The following is a 22,478-nucleotide window of genomic DNA, read 5'->3' as shown; positions in this document are numbered from 1 at the left end:
TCTCCCAAATAGCTGGGACTACAGGTGTGTTCCACCAGGCCTTGCTAGTTTTTCTATTTTTCTGTTTTCTATCTAGGGTCTTGCACTTTCTCAGGCTGGTCTTAAATTCCTGAGTTGAAGCAGTCCTCCTGCCTCAATCTTCCAGAGTGCTAGGATTACAGGCATGAGCCACCATGCTCAGCCTGTTTTGTTTTTGGAATTAAAAGTCTCTCTCTCAGTCTCTCTCCCTGTGGCTCAAAGGAGGAGGGTGCCGGCCCCATATACTGGAGGTGGTGGGTTCAAATCTGGCCCTGGCCAAAAACTGGGGGGTGGGGGGGAGAAAAAAGGTCTCTCTCTTGTAGATTTGGTATTAGGAAGACTCGAGTAATATTTAGATCATGAGGCTTGGCGCCTGTGGCTCAAGCAGGTAAGGCACCAGCCACATACACCTGAGCTGGCAGGTTCGAATCCAGCTTGGGTCTGCCAAACAACAATGACGGCTGCAACCAAAAAATAGCCGGGTGTTATGGTGGACGCCTATAGTCCCAGCTACTTGGGATGTGGAGGCAGGAGAATCGCTTGAGCCCAGGAGTTGGAGGTTGCTATGAGCTGTGATGCCACGGCACTCTACCCAGGGTGACAGCTTGAGGCTCTGTCTCAAAAAAAAAAAAAAAAAAATTTTTTTTTTAAATCACGAGAACTTGCCCATGGACATCTAGCAATAAAAGAGGATCAGTTTGGCAAAAGGAATACTGGCCGTGGAGTTAGGAAGCCTGAGTAGTTGTTTCAGCTCTGCCAAAAGCTTATGTGAACTGAAATGAGAGGTTCTACACCTGTGACCATTCATTTCCTCTTCCCCACAGTGAAATTGCTGAAGTAAGTGATTGTTTTTCCTTGGTAAGGTTTGACATTCTAGAAAATCAGATAGTCCATTTGAGTCTTGCTCTCCCAAATAGGCCATGATTCCACTATTTAACAACTGAGTACTCTTGCTATCTTATTTTGTGGTGAGTGGATGTTAGAAGTGTATTGTCTGCTTCCAAATAGCAATGGCTTTAAAAGATCCCTATAAATTATTATTTATGAAATATTCCTCATATTTCCGTGAAGCTATTTCCCCTATGGTGAGTTTCTATAAGTCATACTTGCGTAGGGAGTTCTAAAGGCTTTCTGAACTATTAAGACTAGAAGCATATTTTGACCATATTAAAATTGCTGATAGTTGGCAGTTTTTGACCCCAAATTATGCTTCATCTTAATAATTATGGGTGACTTAAACAGTTATACTGTGGTTTTACTTGAAAGATCTTTTGGAGTGGTGCCTGTGGCTCAAAGGGGTAAGGCGCCGGCCCTATTTGCCGGAGGTGGTGAGTTCAAATCCAGCCCCGGCCAAAAATTGCAAAAAAAAAAAAAAAGAAAGATCTTTCAACCTAAAAGCAGAATTGCTCTGTTTTAGTAGGCATTCATTGTTTCTTCATCAAAAATACCTTTAGAATGCCTGTTCTGAGCCAGCCCTGTACTAGACCTCGTGAATATGTCATGAATGAAATAAACCTGTTCACTGGTTTGGGAAATTCTATAGTCTAATGAGGGAAATAGACAATTAACTTTAAACCATTATAGTAAAGTTGCATGAGACCTATAGAAGAAAGAATACATACTGCTAAACTGCAGATGACATGAGGCTTTCTCATCTAAGTGTTATAAAAGTTCTCTTGTTCAGAAATTATCCAGAAGGTAGATAATTGGGTTGTGGTAGAGTGGTACATGGCAGGAATGATGTTAAAAGTCAAAGGAAACAGCATGTGCTCAAGGGTGAGGAAAGGCTTCGCAGTTACATTGAGAGGCCAGAGAGGTAGGCAAGGGCCAGACTTTTGAAAGCTTCATCAGGCATATTTATGATTTTGGAGCTTGAACAACATAGTGAAACCTCATCTCTATTAAAAAAAAATTAGCTAGGAATAGTGGCTTGTACCCATGGTCCCCGCTAAAATGGGATGCTGAAGAAGGAGGATCTCTTGAGCCCAAGTGTTTGAGGTTATAGTGAGCTCAAAAAAAGAAATAGACTTTGAGCAATTGAAAGTTATTGAAACGTTTAAAGCAGGCAAGTTATATATTCAGGTTTAGAAGGCAGTGTTCAAAATGATTTAGAGCAGTGGTTCTCAACCTTCGTAATGCTGTGACCCTTTAACGCAGTTCCTGTGGGTTGTGACCCACAGGTTGAGAACCCCTGGTTTAGAGTGTCTGTCTAGAGGCCATTGTCTTTTCAAATTCTAGTTCTCCTGCATGTTAGCCATTGAAGTTGGACAATTTAACATCCCTTAGCTTTGGTTTCCTTACCTGTAAAATGGAATAATAATAGTATAAATTTGTAGAGTTGTTTTACAACTTAGATAATGTGTGCAAATACTTAGCATGACCCATGATCCATACTAAGTAAGTTTAAATAACTGTTTAGTTGTTGTTATTTGTATTGTTGTTATGAGTTGTAAAAGGATCATCCTGGGTTAGAATGGATTAAGATTAATTATAGCAAAACTTGTTAATAATTTGAACAAGAGATAATTGTGAGTTGGATTATTGGCAGAGGGGATAGAGAAAGAGATAACCATTTGAGAAAATTTCAGAGGTAGAATCCTTGGAACTCACTTGGCAATTGAATAAATTGGGGAGCTGTGGTAAGGAGGGAATAAAAGATGAGTCAGAGTGCCTCAAATCATGTTGGGGGTGAAATTACATAAACGCCTATCAGCTGCACTGAAATATAATAGTGTGTTATTTAATTAGTGTTTAAAGCTTCATTTTCACCAAATAATAAATGATATACCCACAGGAGACCTTACCAGTTTGAAGAACTTAGATTGGTCCTTTCTCATCTATAATAGTTAAGTCTCTGAGTAGGTGGAGAAGAAGCATAAATATAATTAGAACATTCTTTTTTTGTTATATTTTATTTCTCTTTCTGCTTTTTTTCTTAGTTCTGTTATTTTATTTTATTATTTTAATTTATTAATGTGATTTTTAAAGTTATTTTAATTATATTAGGTATAGAAGTTGCCATGTTTGCAGGTCAGAAAATACTCAGCCAAAAATGGAACAGTTAAATATGGGCAAGTTTGTAATTATTTCTTGTTTTGTAAGAATTTTTAATTGGGGTTATTAGAGTCCCTTTTATTTATATTAAATACCAAAGACCATCTGAAGGAATATTGCCCAGGCGGCATAAGAACAAGCAGAACTAAGCCCATGAAGTACACAGCTTCCACCTGGCATCATTATTTCTTGACAAATCAGTATGACTCTGGGAGGACATCTCACATCCAGGTTTTTTTGTTAACCTTACCAACAGCCTTAGTTTGTTCTTTCCGTCCTCCCCTCCATTATAAAAATAATACATAGAAATTGGAAAATTCAAAAAATACAGAAAGTTATAAAGAAGAAAATGTTTTAAATCACGTGCAATTCTACCATCTAATCATAAGTAGAGTTGATTTTTAATGCATTTTATTCCTGTCATATTACATATATACAGAAATGGTTACTCTGCCTTCAAAAAAAAACTGACATGACACTGTTATCTAAAAAAATTTTATTTTTTTTAAATTGGCATATGATGATTGTACATATTCATGGGGTACATAGTGATGTTTATTATATGATGTAAACATCATAGTTATTAGTTCAGGGTTATTAAGATGTCCATCCTCTCAAACATTTGTCAGTTCTTTATGTTGAGACAATTCATTATCTTCATCTTCGCTATTTGAAACTGTATTATTAACTGTAGTCATTCTACAGTGGCATAGAACACTAAAATAAGACATTTTAAAGAGGTAATATATAGAGATATTTTTGTAAGACATAGATTTATTGCCTCCAAGTCATTAATAATTTGTCTCCTCTAACAAAAATTATTTTCTTTAATGTGAAACAAAGCATTTAATTCTTGATTATTCAATTAAATGTGGCTAGCAGGCTTTTTTAAAGTTTCTTAAATGAGTACTTTGATTATACCTCCTAGAGTGATTGTACTGAACTAGAAATAATGAACTATCATTGTACTAATGTTAGTAATGTAACAGCTTGTAGCTTCATTGTGATTTTATACAATTTTATTTCTTTCAAATTATCAGCCAATGTAGTATTTGTTTTTTTCAGCATAACTTTCTAGTTTTCTAATGAGAAACCTGAGCTGTAGCAAAAATAAGGTACGTGCCTCAGTTCACAAGTATTAGTGGAAAAGTCAGGACTCCTGACTTTGATGTCACTCCTGACACTTTTTCCATTTTATTTTAAATACAGCAACTCACAGAAGTAATTCCTTTATTCAATATTTATTAAGTGTTTAATAAATGTGGCTCAAAAATAAAGTCTATAACAAATGTACAGATAAGAAGTAACTTGATTTGGCTTGAGGGAAGTGGAATAGTGATGCAGATTGGAAAAACCATAAGGGAGCTATTGAGACTTTTTTTTTTTTTTTTGAGGGTCTACTGTAGTTTATTTCATCTTGAAAATTTTGTTACATGAAAATATATTAAAAATAGTTGTCAGTAATTGCTTACTTACTATTTAATGCACCATGATTAAGCATATATTACACCAAAATATGGGTAGCAGAATGGATTAGTTCAAATCAAAAAGCAGTCCAGTGGGAAAAATCTTTGGCTGAACATCTTTTTTTTTTTTATTGTTAAATCATAGCTGTGTACATTAGTGCAATCAAGGGGTACGATGTATGGGTTTCATATACAATCTGAAATATTCTCATCTAACTGTTCAACGTAGCCTTCATGGCATTTTCTCAGTTACTGTATATAGGCATTTGTATTCTGCATTTAGTAAGTTTCGCCTGTACCCATTCTAAGATGCACCGTAGATGTGGCCCCACTATTGAGACTTTTTAAACAATGGAATATCATAATAAAATACGTGCTTTGGGGTAATTTAATCAGGCAGAAATGAATAAGAAAAATGAATAAACTAGAAGTCCACATGGTAATGATGGCTAAAGCAGCGGTTCTCAACCTGTGGGTCGCAACCCCTTTGTAACAATGAAAATAGGTCCTGCATATCAGATATTTGCATCACGATTCATAACAGTAGCAAAATTACAGTTATGAAGCAGCAACAAAAATAATTTTATGGTTTGGGGTCACCACAACATGAGGTGCTGTTTTTTTTGTAGAGACAGTCTCACTGTACTGCCCTCGGGTAGAGTGCTGTGGCATCACACGGCTCACAGCAACCTCTAACTCTTGGGCTTACGCGATTCTCTTGCCTCAGCCTCCCAAGCAGCTGGGACTACAGGCGCCCACCACAACACCCGGCTATTTTTTGTTGCAGTTTGGCCGGGGCTGGGTTTGAACCCGCCACCCTCGGCATATGGGGCCGGCGCCCTACTCACTGAGCCACAGGCGCCACCAGAGGTACTGTTTTAAAGGGTCATGGCATTAGGAGGCTTCAGGAAGGTTGAGAACCACTGGCCTAAAGTAAAGTATTAAAAAAGGAAATGAATTAGAGAACTATTGTAGAAATAGATTCCCAGTACTTGTTGACTAATAACAGTGCATTGAGGGAAAGTGTGGTCATACTGATTTCTTAGTTTCATACTGGAGGGCCTTGGAAATGTTGAAAAAATATGAAAGACTTATTTAGTGGTAAGTAAGAATTTGAATTTGGACTTGCTGTGGTTAAAGGCTCAGGAGAGAATTCAGAGGTAGGCAGAGAAATTATTTGTGTTGAGGGGATAACTGATCATTTCTTTCCTGATAACGTCACTGTTTTGCGTATGCATAACCTCAATGTATTTGAGTCATATATGACGGCCTTAACTCCATATAACTGTTGTATGCCTTAGAACTATGTAGTCAAAGTAAAAAGAGGGCATTCAGGATTCAGGAACCATGCCTCAAGCAGTGCCACATGATTGGTAGGAAAACGCTGGCTCTTTAGGAAGACTATTTCAGTTTTTTGTTTTTTTTGTTTTTTTGTAGAGACAGAGTCTCACTTTACTGCCCTCGGTAGAGTGCCGTGGCGTCACACGGCTCACAGCAACTTCGAGCTCTTGGGCTTATGTGATTCTCTTGCCTCAGCCTCCCGAGCAGCTGGGACTACAGACACCCGCCACAACGCCCAGCTATTTTTTGGTTGCTGTTTGGCCGGGGCTGGGTTTGAACCCACCACCCTCGGTATATGGGGCCTGCGCCCTACTCACTGAGCCACAGGCGCCACCCGACTATTTCAGTTTTATTAGCAGAAAGTGAATAAAGTTATATACTGCCTGTGTGCTAGGTGTTCGTCAACCTTTTGTATACGTGGTCTTTATTTCCCAACAACCCTGTGAAATACGGAGTCTTGTATTCGTTTTCAGTGATGAAACTGGCTAAGAGAAGCTACGTAATATGGAGATCATTATCAAAGTTTTGAGGTACACAAAAATCAAACAACATAAAATCAGCACCATTGGAAACAAATGAAGGCTTCCCAGCCACACTGATAAGCTGTGCAAGTTGAAACTTGCCCAGGTGAATCAGAAAGAATGCTGTCAACTGTCTCTCTTGGTGTGAAATAATGAACCATTCACAGTCTGTCTCAAAACTTTTATAGTTACCCACATATTAGAACAAGAATTGAGGGTGTTCTAGGAATGATGGTGATCTTACTACTATGCCACACTTTGCTGTTTTCCAGTAAGACCTGTTAAATATTGCTATTAGGCTAATGCCCAAAGAGGTTTTTTAGTTCCTTGCTTTTGTCAAATAAGCACAGTTTCAGATTTAAAATGTTATTCATTGAATTTTGGTTATGGGTGACCAAAGCTCTGTCCATGCTTTGTCTGTAATAAGAAAGCATGTGTATAAAATGAATAAGAAGTGAAAGTTGGATTACATATGTCTCCACTCAGATGTGCCAACCTTCTGGAATGCTGTCAAAGGGCAATATTCATTTTTTTTTCACTGCCAAGTGGAACTTTATTTAGAAGGCTCAATCAAAAGTTCAGAGATACCTGGAAGAAAAAATACTATTATAATACTACACATTTTCATAGCACCCCACTCCCAATTAGCTAAAAATTGTCATCATTTATGACATTACCAGAAAAGCCACACTATAATCTCAGTTTGCATTTTTTAAATAGTCAGAAACAAGATTATATATTCTAAAATACAAAGGATAATTTATATCATGAAACATCCTGTAATTTTCAAGCCTGAGTAGAGATAGGTAATCCTTGGTGACACCTATCGCTCGGTGGGTAGGGCGCTGGCCACATACACCGAGTCTGGCAGGTTCAAACTCAGCCCCGGCCAACTAAAACAGCAATGACAACCGCAACAACAACAACAAAAAATAGCTGGGCTATTTGGCTATTCGTCCCAGCTACTTGAGAGGCTTAAGCCCAAGTGTTTGAGGTTGCAATGAGCTGTGACGCCATGGAACTCTACCCAGGGCAACAGCTTGAGACTCTGTCTCAAAAAAAAAAAAAAGAAAGAAATAGGTAATAGTTTTCTAACTTTCATTTGTATATTTATGTACTTCTCAGCAAATCAGAAATGAGAAATGGCATCTCAAAAGTGTAGGATAGTGTCAAATGCCTGCACAATGTGTTTTCTCTTCTGTGTGTACTGTTTCTGCAGTGTTCAGAGTTGATGGTGATTTAAAAATTTTTTCTCTTGAAAAACTAAAGTTTCTTTCTTTTTTTTTGAGACAGTCTCACTTATTAACCCTCAGTAGAGTGCTGTGGTAATCAAAACTAAAGTTTCTTAATATTGGCCAAAATAATGAGAGCGAAGCTTAATGGTGAATATATTTAGCCTTACAGCTCAGAACTTATGTAGCTGAATTATGATTCTCAGTTGCCATGTGCTGCTAACACAGTTCCTTTCTTTAATACCGCTCTTTGTTCATTGGGAAAATGCGGCAAGAAAATAGGAATTTCCCCTCACCATTACCCATCTGGCAATGTAGTTGAGTCTAATTCCTGACGCTCTGTCCTGGATACTGTCCCTTCTGCTTGCTTAAAGTCTAAATTTTGCTTATCTGCTAAAAGGGGGGTTCCAGACAGACGAGGAAACAGCTTTCACATGCTGCACTGCAGGCATACTAAGTCATTCCCCCACTGTGCAGTCTGCAAATCAAGGAGCACTTCTCTGGTGATGAATTCCAATGAGTTGTTAAAGATGCCAGAGTGTGTGCTTGTACATGTGTCTTCTTTCCCCTCCCCCTTTCTTCCTTTTCCCAAGCCCCCTCTTCTCCTATTTCCCCTCCTACTTCTTTATCCCCTCCCTCTGTGTCTCTGTTCTGCAGTACATTGGGCTGAAGCACATTCCTGCTTTGCAAGGCTTTCTGTTAAGGATGTATTGTGGCTTTTGTTTGGATTGCAGCATACAGAATTACAGGTAACATTCTGAAATTGAGCTAAATTCTGTTGAAATGTTTTTAAAGAGGCAAAATATTACTTTGGAATTGATGAAGAAAGTAAGTTATTATAGCTAATTTTATTAGTGGTAATTGTAGTGGAATGTTTTCAGAAATGTTATAAGCAAATTCCTTTTCTCCACCAAAAGGCTCAAATACATAAAAGGAAATGGGGGTGGATTGATCTGACTGCAGTTAATTTTGTTTTATGTTGATCTTAAAAGCTTGATGTCGCTGCTGTTACTCTGTAGAGTAAGCACCAGTTAAGTGGGGTGCTATTGGGGGTAGCCATGAATACTGGTACCAGGAAGGGTGGAGTGGGAAGGATGATGCTAGTCTGAGCTAGCCAGGTTCTTTAATTAGGGCATTGGATGCGAAAAGTAAAATGCTCTCTCCTTTTCTTCTATCAGCCGTTCAGAGGAGACTCATTACAACTCCTGCTGAAGCTTCTAATCTTCCTCCCTTCTCTTCTGCCCCTTCCCCCTACTCTCACTTGGCCTGAAGACGTTGTCCTCAGAGTTTACTTTACTTTTTTGGTACTATATGTATGGTGAACCTGCCACTATGGCTGCGTCTGCCAGATGACTGCTGCTGGCTCTCCTTATTCCAAGAAGGATTTAAAGGGGAATTGCACTGCAGGCAATGCACCAGAGCAGCAGCATCAGGAGCTTGGGGACTAAGGCTCCTCTGGCATTATTACACACATGCAAAGCTGACCGCTATGACAGCAGCTGTTCCTTTGAACTGTTGGCAGCAGCCAGGCGGCAGCATGAAGTAAGAGATCACTCCTGACCTCAAGATGAATTCCACCTTGGATGGTAATCAGAGCAGCCACCCTTTCTGCCTCTTGGCATTTGGCTATTTGGAAACCGTCGATTTTTGCCTTTTGGAAGTGCTGATTGTTGTCTTTCTAACTGTATTAATTATTTCTGGCAACATCATTGTGATTTTTGTATTTCACTGTGCACCTTTGTTGAACCATCATACTACAAGTTATTTTATACAGACTATGGCATATGCTGACCTTTTTGTTGGGGTAAGCTGCCTGGTTCCTTCTTTATCACTCCTCCACTACCCACTTCCAATAGAGGAGTCCTTGACTTGCCAGACATTTGGTTTTATAGTATCAGTTCTGAAGAGCGTCTCCATGGCCTCTCTGGCCTGTATCAGCATCGATAGATACATTGCTATTACTAAACCTTTAACTTATAATACCCTGGTTACACCCTGGAGACTACGCCTGTGTATTTTCCTGATTTGGCTGTACTCAACCCTGGTCTTCTTGCCTTCCTTTTTCCACTGGGGAAAACCTGGATTTCATGGAGATGTATTTCAGTGGTGTGCAGAATCCTGGCAGACCAACCCCTACTTCACCCTGTTCATCGTGATGATGTTATATGCCCCCGCAGCCCTTATTGTCTGCTTCACCTATTTCAACATCTTCCGCATCTGCCAACAGCACACAAAGGAAATCAGCGAGAGGCAAGCCCGCTTCAGCAGCCAATGTGGGGAAACTGGGGAAGTACAGGCCTGTCCTGATAAGCGCTATGCCATGGTCCTGTTCCGTATCACTAGTGTGTTTTACATCCTCTGGTTGCCATATATCATCTACTTCTTACTGGAGAGCTCCACTGGGCACAGTAACCGCTCTGCATCCTTCTTGACCACCTGGCTTGCTATTAGTAACAGTTTCTGCAACTGTGTCATTTATAGTCTCTCCAACAGTGTCTTCCAAAAGGGACTAATGCGCCTTTCAGGGGCCATGTGTACTTCTTGTGCAAGTCAGACCACAGCCAAGGATCCTTACACAGTTAGGAGCAAAGGTCCTCTTAATGGATGTCATGTCTGACGAGGCTCAGATACTGGGTCACCCTGTCTATGTGGGGTTTCCTCCCCCTCCCCCTTTTTTTGTCTCTTAGTATTCCTAGCTTACTAGGAAATCTGAGACAGAATAATTTTACATTAAGCAATAGCAAACGAATGATCCAAATGCTTTCTAAATTTGCCAAAATGATTTTCAAAAGTACTTTTGAATTAGAAGAATCAAGATCATGAAGATAAATTAGTCTCGGTTCCAAATTTTAAAATGTCATGGAAATGACTACAGTTCTCAGAATTAAAATGAATAAAGCCATATCTAACACCTCTCTTCAGCTGGCGTGACAGAACCTGAGTGTGAAAAGTGTTAGCATTTAAAATCATCATTTTCTTGTTATTCTCTGAGTTTTTTCCTGGCTATTTGGGCTTCATGTACAATTGATTTCTTTCAACAAGAATGTTAAAAACAGTGATGAATTAAAAGATTGAAAAAAATTTTTTATGTATGCCAAAGTATAACTACACTTCAACACTGTCATTTAGAAAGCCAGGTGTTTTATGTCTTATTCTCTTGAGATAATTCTCAATAGGGTGAATAATGCGAACACTTAAACATTAATTTTAGAATTTTATAATGAACCACAAGGCAAAAATGCAGTCAAATCATACAGTTTATGAAAAATAGAGCTACTTTTCATGCCATGCTTCACAGAGATCTAAAGATATTTGTGCATAGAGGTCGTGGTCCAGTATTCATACCTTTTGTGTGTATGTATATTGAGAATATTCGAATTTAGATTTCTGTTTTACAACAAAACGTTTTTAAGTTAAGAAATGATTAGGCCAGATAGAGGCTATCAATTTTGTAATAATGAAAATCTATTTAAAATGTCTTTAATCTTCTTTGTTCTTTTCATCCAAAGTCTTTTGAAATACTAGAACATCAGGGAGATATGTCCTAAGCAACTAAGTTAGAAAATACACTGTAGTATTCTAATTTATTTTTAAAATAAAAGATAGTTAATTGAGACATTTTCTTTGTGGCTAGATGGGATCAACTAATACAGTAGCAACTAGTTATTTTTGAAAAGCATACTTTCAGTCAGTGTTAAACAAATCTGCATTTGAAGAAGAGAAAGGGAAATTGTAATCTATATTATCTGTAGTTTCATTCCTGTTTGCTTTCTGGAAAAAAATCCTTTGATATACTGTTCTTTCCTTAATAACCTTTTTTTCTCTTTTTGGCTGTAGTACTAGCAGCATCTACAGAATTTTATTATTGTTCTATAGAGTTATTATTGAAGTGCTCTGTTTGTATATAGTAGTGATGTTTTGTTCTTTAAAAGTGATTATCTTTAGAGCAAGATGTTTATTTATTTTATTTTTTTTTTGTAGAGACAGAGTCTCACTTTATGGGAGTGCTGTGGCCTCACACAGCTCACAGCAAACTCCAACTCCTGGGTTTAAGCGATTCTCTTGCCTCAGCCTCCCGAGTAACTGGGACTACAGGCGCCCGCCACAACGCCCGGCTATTTTTTGGTTGCAGTTTGGCCGGAGCCAGGTTTGAACCCGCCACCCTCTGTATATGGGGCCGGCGCCTTACCGACTGAGCCACAGGCGCCTCCCCAAGATGTTTATTTTTAAAAAGGCTAGAACAATTTCTGGCAACTCTAGGCATGAGAGTATTTCCTCTACTTTTCTATTGGTCTAATGTTTTGGAAGTCTTCAGGGAACTTATTTGATCTCTCTGCCTTTGGCTAGATGTTGTAATCTGAATATGACAATGGTGTTTAGTGAGATGGAAGATGGAAGAAACAAACCCAAGAGACATGGGTTAAAGTGGATTTCTGAATCCAAGAAAGGACATAGACATTTATAAAACAGGCATATATACTTTGGTTTTCCATCATGATGTCAGAAACCCCATCCCTCTTTTAAAATAAAGAGCAGTGTGTTTTGATTTTAGGTTACATCAATTTGATTTTAATCTCCAGTGTGCTGTACATAAACTTTTTATTTTAAGTGACCAAGTATTATATAAACATTCAAATTTCAGATTCTTGCTTGCTCTTTATATTTAGTGTTAGCAAACTTAATTCTAAGCTGTTTCAAAATTTAGGACTCATACTGAAATTGCAAGTTGTGTTACAAATGGCTTTGTTAAATTGCCATTTCAAGTGGAAAAACCTTTAATGCTGGATTATGAAAAATAGTTGTATTGCACACACTTCCCCTTTATTTAAGTGATATAGATCTTTAAAAAACAATTTATCTTTTTTCATATGTGTTAGAGAATGTAATCTGTTTACATTTGCAGTTTGCTAATGAATTTTTACTCACGCAAATAGGGATATCTTATAGACTTGATTTTTATTTAAAATTAATGTGTTTTATCAGTAGACTTTACTTTCTTGGGAGCTGTGACCTTTTTTCTTTTCCAATAGGGTTTCATCTTGTTGAGAATGGAATAGAGAAAAAGTATTCTTTTAAATTTTCTCATTGGCTTGGCACCTATACTCAGCGGCTAGGGCACCGGCCACATATACCAGGGCTGGCGGGTTTGAACCCATCCAGGGCCTGCCAAACAACAATGAAAATAGCTGGGCGTTGTGACGGGAGCCTGTAGTCCCAGCTACTTGGGAGGCTGAGGCAAGAGAATCGCTTAACAATGACAACTATAACAAAAAGTAGCTGGGCGTTGTGATGGGAGCCTGTAGTCCCAGCTACTTGGGAGGCTGAGGTAAGAGAATCGCTTAAGCCCAAGCAAGAGTTTGAGGTTGCTGTGAGCTGTGACACCACAGCACTCTACCCACTCTACAGAGGGTGACATAGTGAGACTCTGTCTCAAAAAAATATAAAATAAAATAAATTTTCTTATAATGGCTAGTCAAGCTGGTCTTTTAGTAACTACAAAGACAATTTGTTGTGGTGGTTGTTGTCGTTGAGACAGTCTCACTCTGTTGCCCTGGGTAGAGTGCCTTGGCATCATAGCTTACAGCAACATCAAATGAGAATTGGGCTTCAGCAATTCTGTTGCCTCATCCTCTCATAGCTGGCAAGCACCACCATGCCTGACTACTTCTTTTTGAGACAAAGTCTCAGTCTACCCACATTGGAGAGCAGTGGTATGATCATAGCTTACTTCCCCAGTAGCTAGGGCTGTAGTTAATACACCACCACACCTAGCTAATTGAAAAAAATTTTTTTTGTAGAGATGGGGTCTCCTTGTGTTGCTTAGGCTGGTCTTGAATTGCTGGCCTCAAACAGTCTTCCCACCTCCACCTCTCAAAGTGCAAGGATTACAGGCCTGAGCCACTGCTCCCAGCTGACGACTCTTTTATAATAGAAAGATCTTTTGTTAATACATGTTTACATTCTTTTCCTCGTCCCAAATTTGGATTTTATTAGAAGCATTTTTTTCTTTTTGGTCCAAATTAGCCTAATCGCAAGCACCTGTCATCTGCCCTGCTCGTCTCTAGCTCACTACCTAGCTTGTGACACCACAGCTATTATCTCCCACTCTATTGAGTTCTCGGAAGGATATAATGAAAGATGAATGCTCGATGCTCAAGCTGCAGCTGAAAGAGAAGGAAAAAAAAAAAAGAAGCATTTTTTTTCTACATTGGAATCTCTATTAATGTTTCAACCCCAAACTGAAGTAGAAACTATTTAACAGACAGAATAATTTTAAAGAAAATTAAAGAGCCTGTCTCCCAACCAATACTTGCTTAATAGCAAGTATCTTTCCAGTTTATCAAATCGTCATTGTGCCATACAAACTCTTAAGTTTTCTCCCAGTATCAGTTCTATTATTTTCACATTCCTTGTCTATACAGGCAGTCTCTGGTTTATGAACGAGATAGGTTCTGTATGTTTGTTCCTAAGTTGAATTTGTAAGTAAGTTGAAACAGGTACCTTTATCGATACCTGTAATAGCCTCTGTTCCTAAGAGTGAGTGGTACATCAGTTGATGGTTTTGTAACTCAGGGGACTTACTGTCATAGCCTCCCTTGGTAAGTGCAAGTTGTATGGAAGACAGGTGTTTGTAGCTTAGGGACTGCCTGTCGTGCCTTTTTATTTATTTTTTTTGTTTTCGTGTATGTTGTGGAAGAGGAGATGCACCTGGATGAGGGTGGCTGGGAACGTTTTCTCTGTGATATGTTGAGAGAGTTTGTGTTCAACTGATTTTTTCATCCTGGCGTATTTAATGCAATATTTGATGATGGTTTTGGTTTAAATACCAATCTGACTAATTCAAACTAGAGAAAAGTGTATTTTTCTACACAATTATCTTGGCTTTGGCAAAATAGCTGATATATGACTGGTATCAGAGGAAGCATATGCTTTTGGTGATTGTGCTAAAATTAATTCATAGTAAGTTTTAAAATATGATTATATTAACTGTTAACATTTGTATATTAGCTGTGTGTTTTTATGGAGTGATTTCATTGAAGTTGTTTAGAGCAAAAATGTAATTATAAATGGACTAACTTGCTCTGCTTTAATGAGAGTGCTATGTTAAGCTAGAATGGATATTTGTATTTTTCATGGACCAGTTGACTCTTAGCAAAATTTCATTTTGAAAAGGTTTTCTTTAGGCTTTATTGATGGAAAAATTCTTTTTGAGCCTTTTGTAATGCTTTTCCTTTTTACTTGAATAATGGTCTTAGTATTTGAAGAGTTGGCAAAACTTGAATTTTTTTACTTTAAGTATACATTGTCCATGTCTTGGAACTTGAAAATGAAGCTGACAGGGTTATGTACTCCCAGACAGTGGAGTGGTTTCTGGGAGGGATTCCTCAGCTTTTCAGTTTATTTGAAAAATCTGCACAGTGACTTTGTAGGAAATATCTTAATTTTAGTGACTATGTATTTTTGTATCATAAGAGATTTGCAAAATAAATTATTGTCAAACCAGAGTTTATTGTTATACGAGCAAATTTGGGGAAGTTTAAGGATGAGAGAATCATGTCACTGAGATTTTTTTAAAAGTCTTCACAGATCATTTTGTGTGTTGATTTTTGTATATTTTTTTCTACTTTAGGTTGAATAAAAACTGTTAAATTTCCATATTACCAATATTATTTTACAGACTTTGAAAATATTATAGACATTTCTTAAATGCCTGTAAATGTGAATCATTGGCTCTTCTTCAAATTTAAGTGACAAAACGGCATCATAGTATGATAAAAATGAACTTTGAGAATCAAAAAATTTAGATTTCTGTTTCTAATTAACTAGTTTTGTAAATTAGGGCAAGTCACCTCTCTAAGCACTTAATTTCCTCTGTGAATGGAGACAGTGGTCCCTTTATACCTCATAGGGTTACATTGAGGATTTGATTAAAAAATGATTGTGAAAGTACTCTGTAAATTATGAAGTGCTTGGCAAATAAAAAAATGATTTCTGTTATTTGTATCTGTCATGCTTTTAGTTGTAAGGAAGCCATTTGCCATGACGTGCTCCCTCACATAAGATCTTTGAAGTTCAGTGGTATGTATGTCACTCCCCCATGCTACTTAGCAATCTCTGACCTGAGAAGAGAGGCAGGATAAATCCTCACCTTTCTTTCTTTCTTTCTTTCTTTCTTTCTTTTTTTTTTTAAGACAGAGTCTCACTTTTCACCCTTGGTAGAGTGCTGTGGCATCACAGCTCACAGCAACCTGAAACTCTTGGGCTGAAATGATTCCCTTGCCTCAGCCTCCCAGATAGCCGGGACTACAGGTGCCCTCCATGACTGACGCCTGGCTATTTTTAGAGATAGGTTCTTGCTCAGACTGGTCACAAACTTCTGAGCTCAAGCAATCCACCTGCCTTGGCCTCCCACAGTGCTAGGATTACAGCTGTGAGCCACTGCACCTGGCCCTCACCTTTATAAAATAACAGTAGTATTAAATTCAACATGAAACTGCTTTCATTTGCTGTTTACTTGTCTGCAAACATTCTGAAGGAAAGGGATAGTATCTCAGTATTTTTAGACCCAAAATCTTAACAGAGGACCTGACTCAGCTGAAGCTACATTTTACAGAATTAATAAATGACTCGATAATTGTTGCTTCTAGTCACTAGCCTTCTCACATCCATTTAGAACATTGATATTCAACAGGTAGTCCAGAGATCCATAACTGTCTTTCAGTTTGGCCGAGGCCATTCTAGACTTTAATAATATCTCCTTTTAATACCAAGAGATTAATGTGGGGGTGGCACCTGTGGCTCAATGGAGTAGGGCACTGGCCCCATATGCCGGAGGTGGCAGGTTCAAACCCAGCCCTGGCCAAAAACTGCAAAAAATAAATAAAATAAATAAATAAATAAAAATAAAACTGGGTTAGAGCCTCAGAACAAAATTCTTTAAAAAAAAAAAAGAGATTAATGTGGGAGGTAATTTTACTCCTGGAAACCCTGTATCCTCACCCAGGGAGCTTCAGGCAATGCTTTCAAATTGCCAATTTCTCACAGCAAGGATAAGAAATAGGTAGTTGGATAAAATCATCTTAGCTCTAGATCCAGATAAGGGAAGCTATAAAATCACTCACAAGGGAGGAAGAACTATAGAAAGCCTTGGTGAAAGAAACTGATATAAATATGTAGTTTTGTTTTTTCTCTCTTTCAGTCTTTACGAATTTTCTAGCTCTGTCTTCCCTTCCATCCTTTTCTTAACACACTATTATTAGTCATGTATTTAGAAGGAAGTATGGGGTGGCACCTGTGGCTCAGTCGGTAAGGCGCCGGCCTCATATACCGAGGGTGGCGGGTTCAAACCCGGCCTCGGCCAAAACTGCAACCAAAAAATAGCCGGGCGCCTGTAGTCCCAGCTACTCGGGAGGCTGAGGCAAGAGAATAGCTTAATCCAGGAGTTGGATGGAGGTTGCTGTGAGCTGTGTGAGGCCACGGCACTCTACCGAGGGCCATAAAGTGAGACTCTGTCTCTACAAAAAAAAAAAAAAAGGAAATAGAAGGAAGTATGTCCTTGAAACTTCCATAGGGTGTGGAAAATTATATTTGTAAGAGCGGTGGCTTTTAGGGAAAGTCTAAGAAACAATTAAGAAGCACTTACCTGTGTGCCAGGTACATCAGAGAAGGATCTTCAGGAGTGATCTAAACTTGTTGAACTTTATAGTCTTTAGATGTTTCATGTGCAAAATTATGTGACTTATCTAAGAGGCCTCAGAATGACTTTATCTGGAGGAATTTGCCAAGGCCTCCTGGTGGGACACTCAGTGGGTCTGTTTCTTTGGGTAAAATCATGTAATGCTGATGTAAAGTCATAATCATGCTGTTAATTTAAAATTGTTATGACAGGAAGTGGTCTTTTCCTAATGGTAAATCTTTATGGGAAGCCAAACCACTTTTAGAAGATTGCTTAGTGAGGATACAGTATCAGAACATGGTTCTATAATGTGAACATCACTGGCTCAAATGTCCAATCTTCACAACTGGAAAAGCCTTGTCATTGGGATAAAAAAAAAAAAATAAATTGTCTCTACTTTTGATACTGCTTTCTAAGTGGTATATTACAGGGTTTCTTTAATTCAATTAATTTATTTTGTTACTTGTATTTTATTCAAATTCCTTGCAATCTGCAAGTCTGCAACTCATTCTTTATCTTTAAAAAGAGTTGGTTTTATATCACTGGTCTCATCTTTTATCATAAAATATATTTTTAAGATTTATTATTCATAAGGGCATCCTTATTCCTTTTTGTTAGTTTGGAGGAGCGACTCATCTTGGTTTTCGTTTAGTGCTTAGTTGGAAAAAGTATGAAAGTGCCTATAAAAATTAATAGTACCAGTCAGATAATTAGGATTGAGATATTAACTATATAAAATGTTAAGTCATATCTAGCAAAGGAGGGTCGGGTGGTTGAATTGGAAATGATCTTAGAAATCATGTAATCTGATTGCGTCATTCTAAAGACAGGAAACCAGTTCAGTGGCCACACATCTATTTATGATAATACCCAGATTTTCTGCTTCCTAATCCATCTTTCTCTTCTAGTACATCATGTTGCTTTTGCAGAAGACTTGGAACTTGGCTTACTCAGCCACGTCTGTGGTGCACACACACATATATGTACGTAATGCTAAATGTTGAAGCATGAGCAACAACATGTTAATTGAAGCTCATTATGTTTCAGGAGAATCTTATGGACTTCATCACATTTAGTTCTTTCAACACTGTATGAACTAGTGACTATTATTAACTACATTATACAGATGAGGAAACTGAGATTTAGTGTTGCCAGAATCGCACAGCTTGTAAATGGAAGCTCTGGGGTTCAAATCCATGTCTTTTTGACTTCAAAGCCCTTCCATTTAATTTTTTTTTTTTTTTTTAAGACAGAGCCTCAAGCTGTCGCACTGGGTAGAGTGCTGTAGCATCACAGCTCACAGCAACTTCCAACTCCTGGGCTCAAGCAGTTCTCCTGCCTCCTCCTCCCAAGTAGCTGGGACTACAGGCGCCTGCCAGAAAGCCCGGCTATTTTTTGTTGTTGTTGTTGCAGCCATCATAGTTGTTTGGCGGGCCCGGGCTGGATTTGAAACCGCCAGGTCAGGTAGATGTGTCTGGCACCTTAGCCATTTGAGCCACAGGCACCAAGGCCCTTCCATTTAATTTTGACAGCAACCTATCATGTAGTTATTTTTGATTTCCCTATTTTGTAGGTCAGAAAATTTAGACTTATTGAGGTTAAGAAAATTCCAAAGTTACACATATACTTAATGAATGTTATGATTCAAATCCCGTTCTTTGACTCTAAAGTTTATGTCCTTTACTAGTTATATAAACTTAATCTTGAAAAATATGATAATCGTCCTGCTAAATATAGCATGCTTATCTATTACCTCCACTATAAAGAATAGCAAAGGTAAAATACATACGGACAAAGAGAAGGAGAGCAGAGATGATGGCAGATAAATGATGCCAACAAAATTTTGGAATATAGAAACCCAGTCAACTAGTGATAACTGACTCAGTAGAATCCATATAGCCAAATCATAAAGTCAAGGGAGAAGAAAGAACAAAAATAAGCTAATTTGTTTATAAAACCTAGTAACTATTTGGGAATTTGATTCTCAAGATGCATCTACAAGTGTAGAGTAGTATGAAACAGAAATTTCTGAAAACAGAATAATTGATAGTTTATATAAGGAACATTTATTTAGACACCATCACCCCCCCCTCCACTCCTCTTCCTGATCCCACTTTAATCCCTATCTCCAATTGGCCAAAGCAAGCAGCTGATTTTTTTTTTTTTTTTTTTGTAGAGACAGAGTTTCACTTTATGGCCCTCGGTAGAGTGCCATGGCCTCACACAGCTCACAGCAACCTCCAACTCCTGGGCTCAAGCGATTCTCTTGCCTCAGCCTCCGGAGCAGCTGGGACTACAGGCGCCCGCCACAATGCCCAGCTATTTTTTGGTTGCAGTTTGGCCGGGGCTGGGTTTGAACCCGCCACCCTCGGTATATGGGGCCGGTGCCCTACTGACTGAGCCACAGGCGCTGCCCAAGCAGCTGATGGGAGAGGATGGGAGATTGACTCTATGGGGAAGTTGAACCACACACTCTGGATGCCAAACATAGCTGAGGCACTAGGCTACTTTGTTGAAAACATGTTAAGAGAGGATCTATATGTTAAATAATCAGTCCCTTTGTTCCTCTACACTCTCAGAATGTTCCAAGCAGAAGATAAAAGGAATCCATTCTGGGGACTTGACATTTGAGACCTTGGAAACAAACCACCACATTCTCTGCCAATCACCTTGAAGTGAGGCCCATCAATCAATAAATCCCACTCATACATAAGGCATTTCCAATTAGTTTTTTAGCACTACGTTTTTATTTATTTTTTTTGAGACGGAGTCTCACTATGTCACCCTCCATAGAGTGCCATGGTGTCACAGCACACAGAAACCTCAAACTCTTCGGCTTAAACGATTCTTTTGCCTCAGCCTCCCAAGTAATTGTGACTACAGGTGCCTGCCACAATGCCCAGCTATTTTTTGGTTGTAGTTGTCATCGATGTTTGCCAGGCCCAGGTTGGATTTAAACCCTGCAGCTCTGCTGTATGTGGCCAGTGCCCTAGCCGCTGACCCACAGGTGCCAAAGCTACTTTTTTAGTATTAACAGGCAGCCAGAAAACCTTTTCCCATAAAATACAGAGTCCTGAACAGTCAAACAAGCAACAGAAATCAGAGGAAATAGATACAATGCAGATTGCTGAAGAAAAATGTCAAGAGAAAAACCAGGTATAAATAATACTCTCAGAGAAGATTTTACATACATTAAAGGAGAAGAATGTGCAATAAAAAAATAAACAGAAAGACCGTTATTTGATCTTTGACAAGCCAATTAAAAACATTCAGTGGGGAAAAGATTCCCTATTTAACAAATGGTACTGGGTGAACTGGCTGGCAACCTGTAGAAGATTGAAACTAGACCCACACCTTTCACCAGTAACTAAGATAGATTCTCACTGGATAAAAGATTTAAACTTAAGACATGAAACTATAAAAATACTTGAAGAAAGTGCAGGGAAAACTCTTGAAGGAGTCGGCCTGGATGAATATTTTATGAGGAGGACTCCCCAGGCAATTGAAGCAGTATCAAAAATACACTACTGGGACCTGATCAAACTAAAAAGCTTCTGCACAGCCAAGAACACAGTAAGTAAAGCAAGCAGACAGCCCTCAGAATGGGAGAAAATATTTGCAGGTTATACCTCCGGTAAAGGTCTAATAACCAGAATCCACAGAGAACTCAAACGTATTAGCAAGAAAAGAACACGTGATCCCATCTCAGGGTGGGCAAGGGACTTGAAGAGAAACTTCTCTAAAGAAGACGCACGATTTACAGACATATGAAAAAAAGCTCATCATCCTTAATCATCAGAGAAATGCAAATCAGAACTACTTTGAGATATCACCTAACCCCAGTAAGAGTAGCCCACATAACAAAATCCCAAAACCAGAGTTGTTGGCGTGGATGTGGAGAAAAGGGCACACTTCTACACTGCTGGTGGGAATGCACACTAATACGTTCCTTTTGAAAGGATGTTTGGAGAATACTTAGAGACCTAAAAGTAGACCTGCCATTCAATCCTATAATTCCTTTACTAGGTTTATACCCAGAAGACCAAAACTCACAATATAACAAAGACATCTGTACCAGAATGTTTATTGCAGCCCAATTCATAACTGCTATGTCATGGAAGAAGCCCATCGACCCATGAATGGACTAGCAAATTGTGGTACATGTATACCATGGAATATTATACAGCCTTAAAGAAAGATGGAGACTTTACCTCTTTCATGTTTACATGGATGGAGCTGGAACATACATGGATGGAGCTGGAACATACTCTTCTTAGCAAAGTATCTCAGGAATGGAAGAAAAAGTATCCAACGTACTCAGCCCTACTATGAAGCTAAATTATAACTTTCACATGAAGGCTATAACCCAACTATAGCACAAGACTATGAGGAAAGGGCCAAGGAAGGGGAAGGGATGGAGGAAGTTAGGGTGGAGGGAAGGTAATTGGTGGGGCCACACACACGGTGCATCTTAGAATGGGTACAGGCGAAACTTACTAAATGCAGAATACAAATGTCTGCATACAATAAGAAAATGCCATGAAGGGCACATTGAACAGTTTGATGAGAATATTACAGATTGTATATGAAACCAGCACATTGTACCCCTTGATTGCACTAATGTACACAGCTATGATTTAACAATAAAAAAAGAAAGAAAGTTAAAAAAATAAAATAAATGGTAAAAAAAAAAAAATGAACAGGAAGAGAGCAAGAGAAAGCTCTTATAACAAAGTATAATAAGACTTTTTTTTTTTTGAGACAGAGTCTTACTGTGTCACCCTCAGTAGAGTGCCATGATGTCACAGCTCACAGCAACCTCAAACAGTTGGGCTTAAGACCTCCTCTTGCCTCAGCCTCTCAAATAGCTGGGACAACAGGTGCTCGCCACAACACCCAGCTATTTTTTGTTGCAGTTGTCATTCTTGTTTAACTGGCCCAGGCCAGGTTCAAACCTGCCACTCTTGGTGTATGTGGCTGACGCCATAACCACTGTGCTACGGGCGCTGAGCCAGGACATTTTTTTAAATCAACAAGAAAGCTAAAAAGGAGGCCAGATAATGAAACAAAAGACAAAGAGATGGAAAATAGTCGATGAAAAGCAAGACAGTAGAGCCTTGATCAAGAAGGCTTCATATCTAAAGGATTTTCAGAAATAGAAGAGAGGAAA

The 22,478-nt window shown here is 38.6% G+C and overlaps 2 protein-coding genes across 7 annotated transcripts in view; both read left to right on the top strand.

Annotated features, from left to right (window-relative positions):
- The window catches only part of RABGAP1 (RAB GTPase activating protein 1), a 186,033-nt gene that overhangs the window by 89,048 nt on the left and 74,507 nt on the right, over positions 1-22,478 (top strand). The gene's annotated exons all lie outside the window — the stretch shown is intronic.
- GPR21 (G protein-coupled receptor 21) lies at positions 9,177-11,717 on the top strand. The gene has a single exon (XM_053563049.1). The coding sequence runs from the start codon at positions 9,200-9,202 to the stop codon at positions 10,247-10,249; it is 1,050 nt and encodes a 349-aa protein (XP_053419024.1). The 5' UTR covers positions 9,177-9,199; the 3' UTR covers positions 10,250-11,717.

The sequence above is a fragment of the Nycticebus coucang genome, chromosome 2 (assembly GCF_027406575.1).
Source record: "Nycticebus coucang isolate mNycCou1 chromosome 2, mNycCou1.pri, whole genome shotgun sequence".
In the NCBI taxonomy this organism is placed as follows: Eukaryota; Metazoa; Chordata; class Mammalia; order Primates; family Lorisidae; genus Nycticebus; species Nycticebus coucang.
Note: the sequence above shows the minus strand (reverse complement) of the source record. Positions and strands in the feature narration are given on the sequence as shown.

Coding starts and splice junctions, on each gene's coding strand:
- GPR21 (XM_053563049.1), top strand. CDS start 9,200: ATGAATTCCACCTTGGATGGTAATCAGAGCAGCCACCCTTTCTGCCTC.